Genomic DNA, 16505 nt, shown 5'->3' on the forward strand with positions numbered 1-16505 from the left:
GTTGTCTTTTCAGAGGGAGAAGAAGAAGAAGAATGGCTCAAGGAAGCTGGGCTGTCCATTCTATTTGGCGAGGGTTCCGCTGATTCTCAGGAGAGCATGGTGTTCTTAGCCACTTTAACCAAGACTCAGTCTGCAGCTGTCCAAAAACGAATCGATACTGTCAGACAGACGTTAAGGAAAAAAAACAAGCATCATCAGATTCCTGATGTCAGGGATGTATTCAAGCAGCCAGCAGCCTCAAAAGAAAAAGTATGTGCAAGCTGCTGTACTTAACTGCTTGTGGCTAGATGGTTCTCTTTACATTACTTTATCATAGTGCTAAAAGCTGCTTGTACTTCAGAAAACCCTTTAAAATGTATGCTGAAAATTGAAATGAATATCAGCAGGTCACCCAAACTGTTATGCTTATGGTTACATTGGAAATTCACTATTCCTTTTGTTTTGGATTGAGTAAGAAGGGGTAGAACCTCTGTGTTGAACTTTCCGGAGAGCTTTGCCCTTATTTCCTGGTCTAGTGTTGACACCAAAAAAGAAAGGAGTATCTCCAAAATGAGCACAGACAGCAATAAAAGCCTAGTCACTTCCAGCGCTAATAGGTCTTCCAAGGTGTGGAGTAACAGATGGCTAAAATGTTGGTGTGAAAGGTATATATGGTATCCAAAACTGGGTGGATGCTTCCTTCCTCAGATGAGGTAATCCAAAAGGAACTACAGAAATGGAAGGCGCGCACACCTAGTGCATTACCAAAGATAATTTAATAATAAAAATGTTTTATATAAAAGTGGGTACTCACAAAATGCAACTGACGAAAGGCCATAACATGGAGTTCAGCTACAGCTTTAGCTGTACCCCGTGTTCTGTGCATGTCCATGCTTTGTATTATGGCCTTTTTTCAGTTGCATTTTGTGATTACCCACTTTTATATAAAACATTTTTATTATTAAATTATCTTTGGTAATGCACTAGGTGTGTGTGCCTTCCATTTCTGTGTTTCTTGTAGCAATAAAAGCCTAACGAAGGTTCTAATAATTTCCTGTGACCCAAAAGACCTGTTGCGTGTGCCGCTTAGGCTCTCTGGAATGGGTATGAGTACTACATATCCACCCCTGGGAGTGTTGATTTGGGAAGGAGCTCGTCCCACCTCCTATGAACACTCGGTGTGAAGGAAGGTGTCCCTATGAACGCACATCTGTACTGTACCAGACAGGTGGTCATATGGAGACTTTCCTTCACTAATAATTTCCTATTCTACTAAAACCTGTTCCTTTTGCTGTTAGTATCCTGAATGTTTGTTTATATTCCAATCACCGCACAAGAAGATAGGGGAAGTATCCCCAGTAGAAACCTACCCTAAAATAACAGAGATTTTAGCACTATTTCCAAAACAGAGCTAATGTTCTACTTTCATTTGTAATTACAAATACAGTATACAGTTACTGTACTTTATAGGATTTATTTAAGTAAAGTAAAGCTTCACCATATTCACGAAGCTCCTGGGAAAATGAGTACAGCTGCCATTACAAAGTATATAGTCTGTTTGCCTAGTAAATCAAGCCCTATATTTGTGAGCATAAGAGGTAATTAAAAAAAATGAATCAATGCAAACAGATCGGGACTTATGTTTCATCAATTTTTATTACCGACTGTGTGTGCCGTGCTTTGCAACTAACCGCGTTACAGCTGTGTTTATAAAATGAATGAAAATTTAATTGATCAGTGGGCAACACTTCCACTTTTCCTTTTCTCCAGTCACAATGAACCTTCTATTTAAAGGACATCCTTGAATGTGAGTATGTACGGTATCCTAGATATCATTTTATGTGAAAGGCAACTCAACTCGCTTCCACCAATGTGGCAAAAATATCCTTGTGAATGCGCTTATAACGACAACTCAACTCATTTCCACCAATGGGGCAAACATATCCATGTGAATAAGCTAATAATTACCTTATTGTCGTTGAAAGACATTCATCCCAAAGCTACTGTTACTGACAGAATGATTTTCCCATTTCATTAAAGCAAATATTAATGACATTGCATGATCATCTGTGTCAGTTGTTAAAATTTTCACACATATTTTAAAGTTATAATCATATGTTTGGTGGCTTGTAGTTTCTATGATCCTGTCACAGCATCATTATAAACTTTAATACATACTAGGAGGTATTAAAAGGGAATATGTCTTTATGAGAAAAAAAAAAGGGGGGGGGGCATGCCCTCCTCTGTTAGGCTATAGTTTCTAGTACACTGTGTATTTGGGTGAAGCAGGGCCATTCTTTAACCCCACTCTGTCTAGTATAAGGGCTTTAATATCCAGGTTAATCCTGTGCAAATAATGCCCATTTATTAGAGGGTCATTCTTGTAGTGCTTCTAGGATAGTGATGATGTGTTCGGCTCCACGGTCCTGGCATGAGCCTGAGGCCATAACTCCAGAATTTGATATCATACTACTTGTTGTCTTAATAGTAGTGTATGTAGTGCCCATTTTCTAGTCTGCGAATCTCTAGTCGTTACGTAGCACTCAATCATGATGTATTAAAGATGTGACAAGCTTTTATAATACGGCGATATGCCAAAAGACCTCCAAGGTTGGTTGCCCCATTTTTAGAATACAGTGTTTCTCTTATATTCACCGACTGACACAGCTCCTTTCTTAGCCATTGGGTTGTTACGCCACCTTTAGGAGAGGACTAGGCATAACATGTTATGAAAAACACAGAACTTTTAGTTCTGCCCAAAGGTCAGTCCCTTAGGTAACAACCCCCCAGCCTGCCATGCAGCTTCAGTTTTATTTTGCCTAGTGAAGGAGCCCTGCAGGCCCATCGGTCCATGTTTTTTTTTTTTCTGCAGAAGCTCTGCTTTTTGCACAAGACTAAATATCCTGTGTTCTACTATCAACAGCCAGCTGGGTGACAGGCTGGATAACCGTATCCTTGTACATTTTTAGTATACAGTGCCCATGTCCTGTAGTTAGTGCCCACTTCTTCAGCTCCAGGGCTATCTATCGGGGGCATCTCTCTTGCTTGGATCTCAAATTAATAAACTTAGTGCAATCAGTTACATTAGTGCTCGCATGTATATTTCCTCCTCCAGAGTTCTTTTAAATTGCACCAATGATAGTAGGATCTAAAGGAGATGGTCACAAATATTTTGTTGTGTGATCTAATGGTGCTACAAAGAATCTGCATACTTGACCAGAGACACAAGTGTGTACTCCCAAGTGTAGGATTTTGCTTCACCACTGATGGACCATTTACAGTATGCCACTGCTCAGGAGAGTTTAAAGCAAAAAAAGTATAAATCGAGTTTACCTAAAGCGAAAACCATATCTACTACATGTTAGTACATGTAGTGGATATAAAAAAAGCTAAAGTTATATGCAAATCTAACACCTAAGCCTCTCTATTGGTCCTTTTAAGTGAAGGGTTACCTAACTGACCAGCAGGAGGCTAGAGGAACTTAACAGGAAAATTTGAGATTTGTATATAATTTCACATGTCTACATCTCCATATCGCTTTGACATGAAACCTTTTATAGAATTGCCTATGTTTGGTGACAGATTTACTTCAAGCCACTGTTCAGGAAATTTGTAATTTTTTCATAATTTTAGTTTCTCTTATTTGTGTCTTAGCAAGTCTCTTGTTAATTGTTTACCCCTATGCAAATGTATATTTAGATATGCATTTCCATTGCTCTGTATCATTTTACTGAATCACATTCAAAGACTTATGACTGATATTGCTATTATGTACACATTTTAGGACGAAGGTTTAAATGAGCTTCAGTCTGCCAAAACAAGTGAAGTAGCACAAGAAGAACCTCAAGAAAAATCAGAAGGTATGTTGAACATTGCATTATATTTTCCAGTCTCCCACAGTAAGCATATTTGTGATTCAACATCCCAAAAAAAGTGTTCTTTGACAAATTCTGTAACTTAATAATAAGCACATTTTTAAAAGGCCTCCATTATTTTATCTAGATTGTTAAAACCCCATTAAAGGAAATCAATAATGAAGGAAACATTAAGGCTTCCGTTACTACCTAGAGTTAGTTACATGGCTATCATGCTGACCCACCAGCTTTGATTATTTAGGTCTCTGTTCCAGAAAAGATGTGAACGTCTAGCTTTTATGTTGATTTCTCAAGTTGTCTTCCAGGACGGCACCCTGAGAGATGACTGGTCCCATCTGACAGGATACACAATCAAGAAAGAGAGGTCAAAAACCCTGCCCCTTCCTGTGCGCCTCCATTTTTGATTGTTTTCCCCACAGCAAAACAGTTTATTTTTCTTAGACCCAAAGCCGAGGGCTGGAGGTCTCCCCCCGGGAACCAGACTGCAGGCTTGGGAAACCTCTGGGTCTGGTAGGGCTCGCCCCCTTCATGGGAGGGTTTTCCCCATTTTCTTAGGGGGGGCAGCAAAATTTGGAAGAGCCCCCATGAAAACTGAAGGACCCTGAACCTCGACTGTTAGCGGTCCCAAAACCAAATGGGGACATAAGGTTTAGTTTAGATCTTAAGCTGCTGGACATCCTTTTTGTTTCAGACCATCTGTCCATTTAGTGTTGACCTCTGCGAGAGGTCGATTTTGGGGTCCAGGCTCATCAAGGGTTTTTGAAAATTTCAGTCGTCGTTTTTTTTTTTTTTTTTTTTTTTTTATGACTCTGCTCTTTGGGCTGGCCACATATCCAAGGGTTCACAAAGCTCCTAGCCCAGTACTGGACTTGCTGAAAATGCAGATGTGCCAATCTCAGTTTACCGCAATAATCTTTGTTCAGGATGCAGTCTGTACCAGATTTTCGTTTGATACATTTCTGCAGGAGGAATTTGTTTCTAGGTCAAGGCATGTTCCCTACATAAGTCCTACTCCAGGTCTTTGATAGAGGATCATCTTCTTTGTCTGGAACATGAAGTGCCAGGCATTGGATTGCCAGAGGGCTCTGTTCCTGGGGTATTACAGAGCTAAGATTGCTGGTTGATGGTTCAATATCTGGAGAAGGCATGGGCAAGATAACCACTGGTGCCAGCTTCTCCAATTGGTTTGAAGGCAGCAGTAGTTCAGTGGACTTGGTCTCCACAGGAGAAAGTATTGCCCATCGATTTCTTGGATTGTTGGCCAGTACGCCGTGCTCTGGATGTTGGGACAAGCCAGTTGTAATCTGGTAATGCCTCTGCAGGCATATATATCAACCACCAGGAATCATACGGCTCAGGAAGGCGAACAAGATTCTGTCTGAGACAGTACAACAAGTGCTGTCTCTATCACTAGTACACACTTCAGGTATAGTATAATGGCAGGGGGAACTCTGCAGGGGAATCTACTGGATTCCAAGTTCCACAAGTGGGAACAGGTTGTGTCTGGGACGAAAGTCCCACCAGCACCTTAGGGACCAGTTCTCCCTTATTTAATGCTTTGCCTCTGTTTCGACCTCTCCCACATCTTTTGTGAAGAATCCGAGAGGTGGCAACACTGATAATAGTGTTAGCCGAATCAGCCCAGGAGGGCTTGGTACGCTGACATAGCGAGTCTTGTGGGGGTCACTCCTTGAAAACTCCCATTCCAGCAGGACCTAACGGTCTTGAGTCCCGTATCTCCACACTGTTGAGCCCTGGAAACTGGTTTCAGGGAACCTCAATTACAGGACTTGGAAATATTTTTTTTTTTTCCTGGGTGAAGCCAGGAAGTGGCACCCACAGTAATATAAGTGGGAAATGTTATTTTATTTCTCCAATCAGTAGGGCAAAGGTGATTGACTGGCCTTAAGTACCATTTAAGGGTTCGAGTTCATCCCTATCCATTTTTTTCCAGTGGCCATTGTTTCTCACTCCTGGATTCATACTTCATACAACATGTAGCGTAGATAGTGCCACAAGTGAGGCCACTCTTGTGTCCTTGGGACTGGGATTCGCTCTTGGCTGTCTTTGCAAAGGCCATTTTTAGAACTAATTGGGAGACTGTTAGTCCCTCATCTCGGAAGATGGCTTCTTTGGTTTCTATCACTTCATTAAGTGGAGTGTCAGAGCTGGTGGCTTTCATGCAATGAGCTGTTCTTGGTCGTACATCAAAAGGTGATGTTGCGTCCTAATCCATCTCTATTGCCTAGGGTGGTTTCTAGTTTTCACTTGAATCAGGACAGTGTCTTGCTTTTTTTATTGTTCTTCTAATCCACAGTCGGCAGGAGAAAGATCGGTACCTTCTCCTTCTTTTTTTTTTTTACTTTTTTTATTATTATTCTTCAAGTATCAAAAAAAGAACACACAACGGCATAAAATATCGTATAACATTTCAAAGTACAAAAGTCAAAACTGTTATTATTTTATCTACCCTATCCCTCCCAACCTATTCCCACCCACCTTCCCACACACCACACAATTATTAGTTATGCATATATTTCTATTAGTCACATGGCCAAGAAGGTAAGGGGAAAACCATCTCCCTGGGAAAGAGTGATATAAAAGAGAAAAACATCCAAGATCACGTAGGGGCGGGAAGCAAGAGCAGGGAAGTGGCAAGGAAGAGTCTCCCCCACCATCCCCTTATAGGGGGTACCCCATCTTGTCCAGCCAAGGCCTCCACATTCTTTCAAACTTATTATAGTTACCCTGCCTAATACATCTCGCCCTCTCACTCCAACCCATTGAGTTAATGGTCTAAACCCAGCTCTTCACTGTTGGGGGAGTCTGTGCCTGCCATTTCTGTGCTATTAATTTCCTCGTCTGGAACAGGCATCTCAACACTACTTCAATGGCGCCAGTCTGGACTTTACCTTCTTCCAAGCTTCCTAATAGGCAGGTCTTGACCTCTGGTCCTAATGTGGTTCCAGAAGTTTTATTTATCCTAGCTACTATCTCCGCCCAGTATTTAAATAGCTTAGGACACTTCCATACCATATGGCTCAGATCTCCTGATGCCTTACATCTGGGGCACACATCATTTTGTCTCCATCCAAATTTAAATTATTTTGGGGGGTATAATAAACTCTATGAATTAGGAAAAAATGGGATACCTTCTGCGATGGAGAAATCGAGACCAAGTCTCCACGTTCTAAGATCCTATGCCAATGTTCCTTAGTCATTGGCCCCACATCTCTCTCCCACCCCGCTTTACTCCTGGATGGCCCTGCTCCACTTACTATTATAACCCCCAATCTAGCATACAACTCAGAAATGTATTTTTTATTTGCAGCTGGTTTAATTATTTTTAGAAATAAGAGTCCATTCAATGGTTTAAGACCTAAACTGTGCTTGGATGGCGTGCCTAATCTGCAACTATTTATAAATTGCCTTATTAGATATATTCAATTCCTGTCTTAAATCCTCAAATGTCTTCATGAGGTTGTTCTCATATAATTGAACCAATCGGTTAATACCCTGCATCTCCCACTCCCTGGGCCTCTCTATACTCCTTACTTCTGCCAAATTGTTATTGTCCCATAAGGGGGTATATTCTGTTACCCCATTATATCCCATTAATACCTTCATTACCTGCCATACTTTACTAACTAATTTTATCATTGGGCATCTATGAATAAATTAGTCTGCCTCTAACATCTCTACCAGTACACTATTTGGGGCCCCCATTATCCTCATTTTATTACAAGGGCTCCCCCCTCCCAGGTCTCTACAACCCATTAAATGTTGTAACTGGGATACCAGGAAATATAATCTTGGATGCGGGGCCACCATACCCCCTTCTTTAATCGGTAATTGCATGGTTCGCAATCCAATCCTAGATTGGCCCTTCCTCCAAATTAGTTTCCTAAGAAGAGATTCTATTCTCTTTAACCACTTCTGACCTATCCAGATGGGAGAGTTATGGAACAAGTATAGAATCTGCTGTAGCCATATCATCTTTATTAGATTACAACGCTCTGCCACAGATAGAGGGAGTCGGAACCAAATATCTTTCCTTTTCTTTAATTTAAGTAATAGTGGTGCTAAATTATCATTAATGTACTGGTTTATATCGCTCATAATCCAGACCCCAAGATATTTCAATTTGGTAACTACCTCCAAGTGGTGAGCTTCAGGCAATATCTGGTTACCAAGTGAGTCAATCAGTAACGGGGCCGATTTCTCCCAGTTGATAACCAGACCTGAGAATCACCCAAATTCATTAACCATTTGTATCACTGCATTGAACAAGGCATTAACATCTCCAAGAAAAAACAGAACATCATCTGCATACAGTGCTATCTTGTCCTCCTCCATTTTCCACCAGAACCCATGTATACCTAACCATGATCTAGTCATAATTGCTAGTGGTTCCATTGCGAGAGCAAACATTAGAGGAGACAAAGGACAGCCCTGTCTTGTCCCTCTCTCCAGCTGAAGTAATTCTAAGTATTCATTGTTAATTTTTATTTTTAGCTTTTGGTTCGCTATAGAGTATTTTCACCCACTTGATAAAAGAGGGGCCAAACCCAAATCTCGCTAACACCCTCCATAAATAATTCCATTCTAGGCTATCAAAGGCCTATATGGCCCTAGAGCCTGCAATGTCAGTTGAAATCTTCATGTTTAAAAAGACTCTTCTGATGTTGGTACTAGTTGATCTATTGGGAATGAAACCCAACTGAACAGGGTGTATCAACTTTTGAATACATCCATTTAGACGGGTTGCTAGAACATTAGCCAAGATTTTTACATCTGTGCATAGCAGTGAAATTGGGCAATGAGAGGATACATCCAATTGATCTTTCCCCTCCTTATGTATGACGATGATGGCTGCTTCAGACATTGAAGTGGGGAGTCTCCCATTGGCTAATGCCCATTCTAATGTTATCAACAATTCTGGGAGTAGTATCTCACTGTATCGTTTGTATATTTCTACTGGGAGCCCATCTGGGCCTGGTGATTTTTGCTTGAACATCCCAGCCGCTGCTCGTTTTAACTCCTCAAGGGTCGCTGATGCTTCTATATCTGTTCTATTCCTCTTTGATAAGGTTGGGATTGATATTCCTTGAAGGAAACGGTCTATTCTTTCACTCTCAGCTCCCTGGATTTATACAAATATTTATAATATTCTCTGGTTGTATACATTATCTCTATCGTATCAGTGGATATATCCCTGTTTGGCAACCTAATTGCCCGTACAGAAGAAGGGGGAGTATTAGATTTAATCAAGAGGGACAACATACGGCCCACTCTCTCCCCTTCTCCAAAGTGGTTCTGCCTCTGTTCACCATACTTTTTGTAGTGGCCATTTTGTAGACTTTTTTTTATTCAAAGCTGCTCTTAAGTTACACAGAGTCGATTGCAGCCTCCCCTAAAAATAAAATCTCCCACCAGGAGTCTTTACAAAAGATTGTTTAATGTACTAAGATAGGGTTGTTGGCGCCACCTGGTATATGGTCCTATATCTTATTACTGTACCCTAAGTCTTTCCAATAGAAAACGGTGGAATTAGAAATTTATATATATATATATATATATATATATATATATATATATATATATATATATATATATATATATATTATATTATATTATATTATACAATTTCTAATTCCACCGTTTTCTATTGGAAAGACTTGGGGTACAGTAATAAGATATAGGACCATATACCAGGTAGTGCCAACAACCCCATTTTGTAGACTTGTTGCTTATCTAGCCATTCCCTTTGCCTATCTGGAGTTGGATCTTCAACATATCGCCTCTCTGCCTGCATCATCTTGTCCCTAATGTCCTTTTCCCACTCTCTAGATTTTCCCTTGGTTCTTACCACTTGTTGGATCAAGAGACCTCTAAGATAGGCCTTCAGGGCATCCCAGACCACTCCAGGTGATGCCGGGCCTGCATTGATCTGCACAAATTCGTTCACGCTAGTCACCATATCTCCAGGGTTGTCAAACAACTCCAGCCAAAAGGGACTAATCCTCCATTCTCTAGAATGAGCTTTTTCCCCTAGATTTATTGTCAACACCAACGGGGAGTGGTCTGAGACTCCTCTTGGACCATACTCTATATTGCTTACCGATGTCAATACCTCCCTATTACCTAGAGCCATTTCTATTCTGGAGAGAGTACGCTAGGAATATTGTCTTTCTTGCGGGTGGCGTATTCGCCATATGTCATACAGCCCCAACTCCCCCAGGAATCGAGAAAGCTGACCCTCTCCTATCATACTGGGCCTATTTCCCGGTGGAAATCTGTCTAAGCTCTTGTCTAAAACGTCATTAAAGTCTCCCACTGCTATTATTGGGATCCCCGTTTTATCTAGTGCAAACTCCAACAATTTATGTAAAACCTCAAACTTAAATGGTGGGGAGATATATATATTGGGCCAACACATGTGGTTTGTTCTCAATCAGACAAAACAAAAAGATATACCGGCCCTGTTCATCAATACAGCTCTCCCTGCAGGAGAACACCACTCCTCTCCCAACCAATGTGCTCACCCTCCTTGAATAGGAGGAGTCGCTACCTACTCTAGAGGTAGTTCAGACACTCAGAGTCTACTTGAGTTGTCGGCACAGGTCAGGAATCTTGATTTGTGCAGCCAGACGAGCCCAGGAAGGTCAGGCAGCATCCAGGTCGAAAAGTTTAGCAGTGGATCTGCCAGTTTATCAATGATGCCTATGATTTTAATGCGCAAAATCCTAGGGAGAGATTGTCTACCAGGTGTGTGGAAGTATCTTGGGCCATCCACCATCAGGTGTCGGTGGTCCAGGTGTGCAATTATTATTTGGTATTTAAAGCGGAGAGCCACCCTAAAATAAAAAATTCCCTTAATATTCTTTAAAAAATAAAAATATGAAAAGAAAAAAATGTTTTTTACTTATTAGAAACCCCTGTTGCTAGGCATTCTTCCTAATCTGCCTCTTCCTATTCTGTGTCGCTGTTTCTTCCGTTCCTTCTCTTCGGTGAGAGGTCCCGTTGCCTTCTGGGAAAACAACGGGGCCACTCACAAAGCTCTGCATGACTCGCGCATGTGCAGTAGCAAAAGGGCAGTGAAGCCGCAAGGCTCCACTGCCTGTTTCCCTTAGTTAGGATGGCAGCACTGGCACCTGATCCGATGGACAGATCGGCCTGGGGGGGGGGGGGGCAACATAGCGGACTCACTGGACAGGTAAGTATCCTTATTAAAAGTCAGCAGATACAGTGTTTTTGAAGTTGCTGACTTTAAAAAAAAAAAAAATGGCGGACCTCCTCTTTAAGTTTATACATCCACAGGGTTTTTACCAGGTGGATGTCAAGAACATTGAGGTGAGACTGCCTTTGATCTCAGCGTATTACAAACAGTAATAGCGGCAGTTTCTCTGGTGGTGTCTCCCTCCCCTCAGGGGCATTGCTTGGGGGTGTCCCATATAGTAATGACTGCTCTGTGTCCCGTGATGTACGATAAAGAAATTGGGATTTTTTTCTACAGCTTGCCTGTAAAATCTTTTTCTTGGAGTACATCACGGGACACAAAGATCTCTCCCCTCTTGTCTGGGAAGTTTATTGCTTGCTACAAAACTGAGATACTTCCTGTGTAGGAGGTGTTATATAGGGGAAGACTTCTTCTTAGATTGATTCACCAGTAAGTGGCCTATAACCCATATAGTAATGACTGCTTTGTGTCCCGTGATGTACTCCAAGAAAAGTTTTTTTGCAAGGTAAGCTGTAGAAAAAAAAATCCTTTTTTTTTTTTTTTTTTTGAGGCCCCCAGGTTAATAACTGGTTCAGGAATAAGAAGGAAGGCAATAATTAGGGGTAGGGGCAAGCAAAAGGGAGGTCTCTTCTTTTCCGGTCCAAAACCTACCAGAAAAGAGTCTACATGGCGACAGGGTAAGGGGGAGACTCTCACAGTACCTTGCTAACTGGGAGAAGATCCCCCACATCCTACAACTGATAAGAGAGGGCTACAAGCTGGAGCTAGTCTTTTTGTACCCCCTTCAAGTTTTCTTCTAACCAGACTACCCAAAGACCAACAAAGCGTTAGGCCTCCTAGAGAGCGTCAGGCAGCTGGCAGAGCAGGGGGTCATATTGCCGGTTCCAGTGGAATAACATGAGGATTTTATTCCCACATTTTTGTGGTTCCAAAGCCTTCGGGGAAATTTCATCTTATCATAAACTTAAAAAGACTAAAGTTCCTACGGTACAAGAAATTCCATATGGAAAGTGTGTATACTGTCAGGAAGCATCTCTTGAAGGAGGTCTTCATGGTCACAATAGACCTAAAGGGCGCATACCTTCATATCCCATATATATTTGTCCGGAACATCAGTGATTACTTCGCTTTGTGGTTCTCAATAAGCTCGGCGCCCAGCACTAGCAGTTTTGTTCCCTGCCCTTTGGACTGGCACCTCCATCTCCAGGGGATTTCATTGATCCCCTATCTGGAAGACCTACTGGTCTGCAACCAGTCTGGGATCTTCTGCTTTATGACCTGGAAAAGGTAGCAAGCACCTTGGAGTCCCTGTGTTGGTTAATCAGCCAGGAAAAATCCTCGCTGGTTCCATCTCAGACCAAGGTCTTTCCAGGGTTCCTAGTAGATTCAGTGTCGCAGAAGTTGGTACTACCCCAACAGAAGGTAGAGAAGGCCTGATAGGAGTGGTTTCAACCCTCCTAGAACCCAGCGAGGTCTCCCGAAGGTACATTATGATAGTACTCGGGTTAATGACAGCTTGCATTCCCACAGTACTCTGGGCACAGCTCCACTCCAGAACTCTCCAGGGATTCCTGCTCTCCTCCTGGGATGGAAAAAGGGGAACTTTAGAATGGGAATTTTCCATTCCAGGGGAGGTAAAAGTCACCACAGTGGTGGCTCAAACCTCAGAAGTTGGGGGGGGGGGGTGTGTGGACCTGGCTTTGGACCCAGCTTCAGCCTCGTAGGGTGATGACCAATGCAAGCTTCTAAAGTTGAGGGGGCCCATCTAGAGGAACTACAGGCCTAGGGAGCCTATAACCAGTTTCAGAGGTTCTCTTCCAACTTCAGGGAACTCCTGGCGGTCAGGGAAGCCCTCAGAGCATTCAAAGAGAGGATCAGGGGAAGAGAGATCGAGATCCTTGCCGACAATGTGACAACGGTGGCTTTCTTGAATTGACAGGGAGGAACCAGGTCTTGCACTCCTATGGGCTTATCTCAGGGACTCCTAGAGTGGGCAGAACAGTGAATACCCTCAATCTTGGCAGCTCACGTAAGGGGTGTCTACAACAGTGGCGGTGCGTCCATTAAGAGTGCATGGGTGCCACCCCATCTATCCAGCCACCCACCTCTCTAATGGATAGATTCATGCATTGCATAAATCTATCCATAGCCGCCACCACCCCCTATTCAGGCATACTGGCCACTTTTCTTATACCAGGCGCCTGAATTACAGCGGCTGGGGTGTATTTTTGAAGTACCTGATTAGTCATAGGCACTAATAGGCTTCAAAAAAGGTGATCTGGGAGCACAAAGCATTGCGCTCGGAGTCCACCTAGGTGTGTTAGAAAAGCAAATTAAAATTCGCTTTTCTAACACTGAACCGTCTCTCCACCAATTGGGTAGCACATGTCTGATACCCATCACCTGATTGGCTGAAAGGACAGGCGCTGCGATTGGGTGCCTATCAGGAAGAGGGGAGGAGACGTATGTAGGACACAGGAGCCGCTGTCTGACCCACTGTAAGGTCCCGCAGCTCGTCGCCATCACCCGCTGCATGACCCGCCACCGAGATAGGGTAAGTGCCGGGCAGATGCTGAGGGGGGGCGTTTACAGTGGCGGCATTTGATGGGGCACAGTGGCGGCATTTGATGGGGCACAGTGGCGGCATTTGATGGGGCACAGTGGCGGCATTTGATGGGGCACAGTGGCGGCATTTGATGGGCATATTGGCGGCATTTGATGGGCACAGTGGCTGCATTTGATGGGCACTATGAGGCTGCAATTGATGTTTTTTTTTTCAGAATTTTTCAGTTTGTTTGCGCCCCCCAAAAAATGTTGAGCACCAGCCGCCACTGGTTTACAATGTAGTAGCGGACTATCTCAGCCTGCAGCCGATTCTCCAGGGGGAGTGGGAGCTAAATCCCGAGTTGTTCTCTCTCGTGTGTCGGTACTTTAGCACACCAGAGATGGATCTCTTTGCCCGCAGAGGCAACAGAAGGGTCCCTGTCCAGAGAGAAGGGGTCCGAGGGGGTGGATGTGTTAGCCCAGGACTGGAAGTTCAATCTGGCCTATGCATTTCCCCCCTTAGCTCTGATCCCGAGAATTATACAGAAATTGAGCCAGTCAGGCGGCACACTGATTCTGGTTGCGCCCTGGTGGCCCAAGAGGGCCTGGTTCCTTACCCTGGGAAATTGGCCTGGCGACTAAGACACTTAGGGTCCAGGTAGCAGCCCTATCCAGCTTTGTGGACAGGAGGCTGGCCCTGAACCCCTGATTTAAAAAGATTTTTGTCAGCTAGGGAGAGGATATCCCGATGCAAATTAGTAAATTTCCTCTGTGGGATCTGTCCCTAGTCTTGGAGGCCCTAACTAGGGCGCCCTTCGAGCTGTTGGCTCAAGTTCCGCTTTAAGTTACTTTCCCTTAAGACAGCCTTCCTTCTGGCCATTACAATGGCCAAGAGGGTAGGCAATCTGCAGGCTCTGTCGATGAAAGAGCCCTTTTTCTTAATATTTGAGGACAGGGTTATTCTCAGGCAGGATCCCCCTGTGTCTTCCTAAAGAGGACTCACGTTTTCACTGGTCACAGGAGATTGTCCTTCCTTCCTTCCTTTTTGTGTTAACCCTCAGAACGTGTTACTTTATTTACAGGGTGAGGGAATTTAGGAAGTCCAATCACCTGTTAGTCAATTTTTGCGGCGAGAAGAGAGGTAAACAGGCATCGAAAACAACTATAACAAGGTGGATTAGGCAGACAATTATCATAGCCTATGATCAAGCGGGTAAAAGTCGCTAACCTTAAGGCACACACTCTACATGGTCTCTGGCGAACTCTTGTTCCAAAAGGGCCGGAGCATCGGTAGAACAGATCTGCAGAGCAGCAACGTGGGCAAACCAGAACACTTTCCTGAGGCACTACAGGGTGGAACTGCTGTCACCTTCGTTTGAAAGGTCCTATAGGCTGTTGTCCTGCCTTAATGTAGGCCTGAGCTACTTGCTCTTCTCTCAGGGTGCCGTCCTGGAAGACGACTTGAGAAAATGACCAGTTACACTTGCCGGTAACGTTGTTTTTGAGATGTCTTCTAGGACGGCAGGCCTACTTCCCACTCGTCTTTTGTTTTATTGGTGTATGAACATTTAAGGCATTTGGGTCAATACTTTTCACAACTGAGGAGCACAGGGAGGGGCAGGGTTTTTGACCTCTTTTTGATCGTTTCCTGGGAGGTGGGACCAGTCATTTCTCATGGTGCCATCCTCGAAGACTTCCCAGAAACACTGTTACCGGTAAGTGTAACTAGTAATTTTTCATTATTTTTATCATTCTAGGACAGTGTATTCAAAATAAAGACTATAATGGTCCTATTTGCAGAACTTGGGAAGTAAAAATGTAGACGAGGTTAATCAGATTGGGTCTGTATCTGCAGTCTTTGGACATAACTTTCTTGTCAGGGATTGGGAGGCATGAATACTGGTTTCAGCCAAGGCTTCTGTTTACTAATCAGTCTGAGAGCACTTATATTGTTTTGTTTTATGTATGCGGTTTGGCTTTTCCTATTTAACTGGAGCACTGGGGATCCCTTATTCTTCTCCTGTGGAGAAAAAGCGTGTTTGAATTCTTGGTAATTCAGGGGTCCATCTGATCTGGTAAGCGCCCATCTTACAGCCGGTGGAGGGATTTTCACTCATCAATAGTGGTTTGGATTCACCTGTTCACCTGTTCACGTGGTCTTTCCCATTACCTTTTCTGGGACTTATGGTTGATTGGTTTCTTGGAATTGATGGACATTAATGATATTGTGCTGCACATTTTTTATTTTAACATGCTATACTTCCTTGCCTATAGAAGCAGAAAACAGTAACCCCACTTTATATCCGTTCGCTTTGCATCCCTAGGGCATAGTTTGGGTGCTAATCTCCAACCAGTTCTATAGTGGGGAAGGATTGCACACCAGACAAATGATCACTATCTTCTTTGTTAGGCATTTGGCTTAATTAAAAGCCTAAAGCATTTTAAAGCTTTTGACCATATGTTTCATAAAAAAGACAGGAAGCATTTACTATGTGTGCCTTCCCTCTTTACTTTGAACTTCCTTGCCTATAGTTTTTACTTATGGCTAAAGATTGAAGGAATGTGGTTATGGGCTCAAACTGTAGAAACAAGAGTGTAACTGATCTCCCCACAGTGAGACAGCGTTAAAGGCAATGAAAAATGTGGCGTGTAACTGCCCCTTAGAAATCCATAAATCACTAAACTATGACAAATTCATAGTTTGGGAAGTAAGCCTACTAGAATTTTCAGCAAAAGAGGTAATCATTGGCAGCCTACATATATTTCTTTCAGAATATGTTTCCTTTAATAGGATTGCTGTGTTGTGAGACACTGCCCTTGGTCAAGAAAGAGACTGCCCTGAAACATCTGCCTTACAATAAAAATAA

General features: G+C 43.0%; 1 protein-coding gene across 3 annotated transcripts in view; it reads left to right on the plus strand.

Annotated features, from left to right (window-relative positions):
• Window positions 1-16505, plus strand: part of ARHGAP18 (Rho GTPase activating protein 18) — a 200756-nt gene that overhangs the window by 139617 nt on the left and 44634 nt on the right. For all 3 annotated transcript variants that reach the window (XM_077486888.1, XM_077486889.1, XM_077486890.1), the window contains exons 3-4: window positions 14-249; window positions 3764-3839. In XM_077486888.1, coding sequence (XP_077343014.1) covers window positions 14-249; window positions 3764-3839 — 312 coding nt within the window. The remainder of the gene's footprint in view (window positions 1-13; window positions 250-3763; window positions 3840-16505) is intronic.

This window comes from Lithobates pipiens, unplaced genomic scaffold (genome assembly GCF_037356315.1).
Source record: "Lithobates pipiens isolate NorthernLeopardFrog02 unplaced genomic scaffold, aLitPip1_a1.2 Scaffold_18, whole genome shotgun sequence".
NCBI classification, from domain to species: Eukaryota; Metazoa; Chordata; class Amphibia; order Anura; family Ranidae; genus Lithobates; species Lithobates pipiens.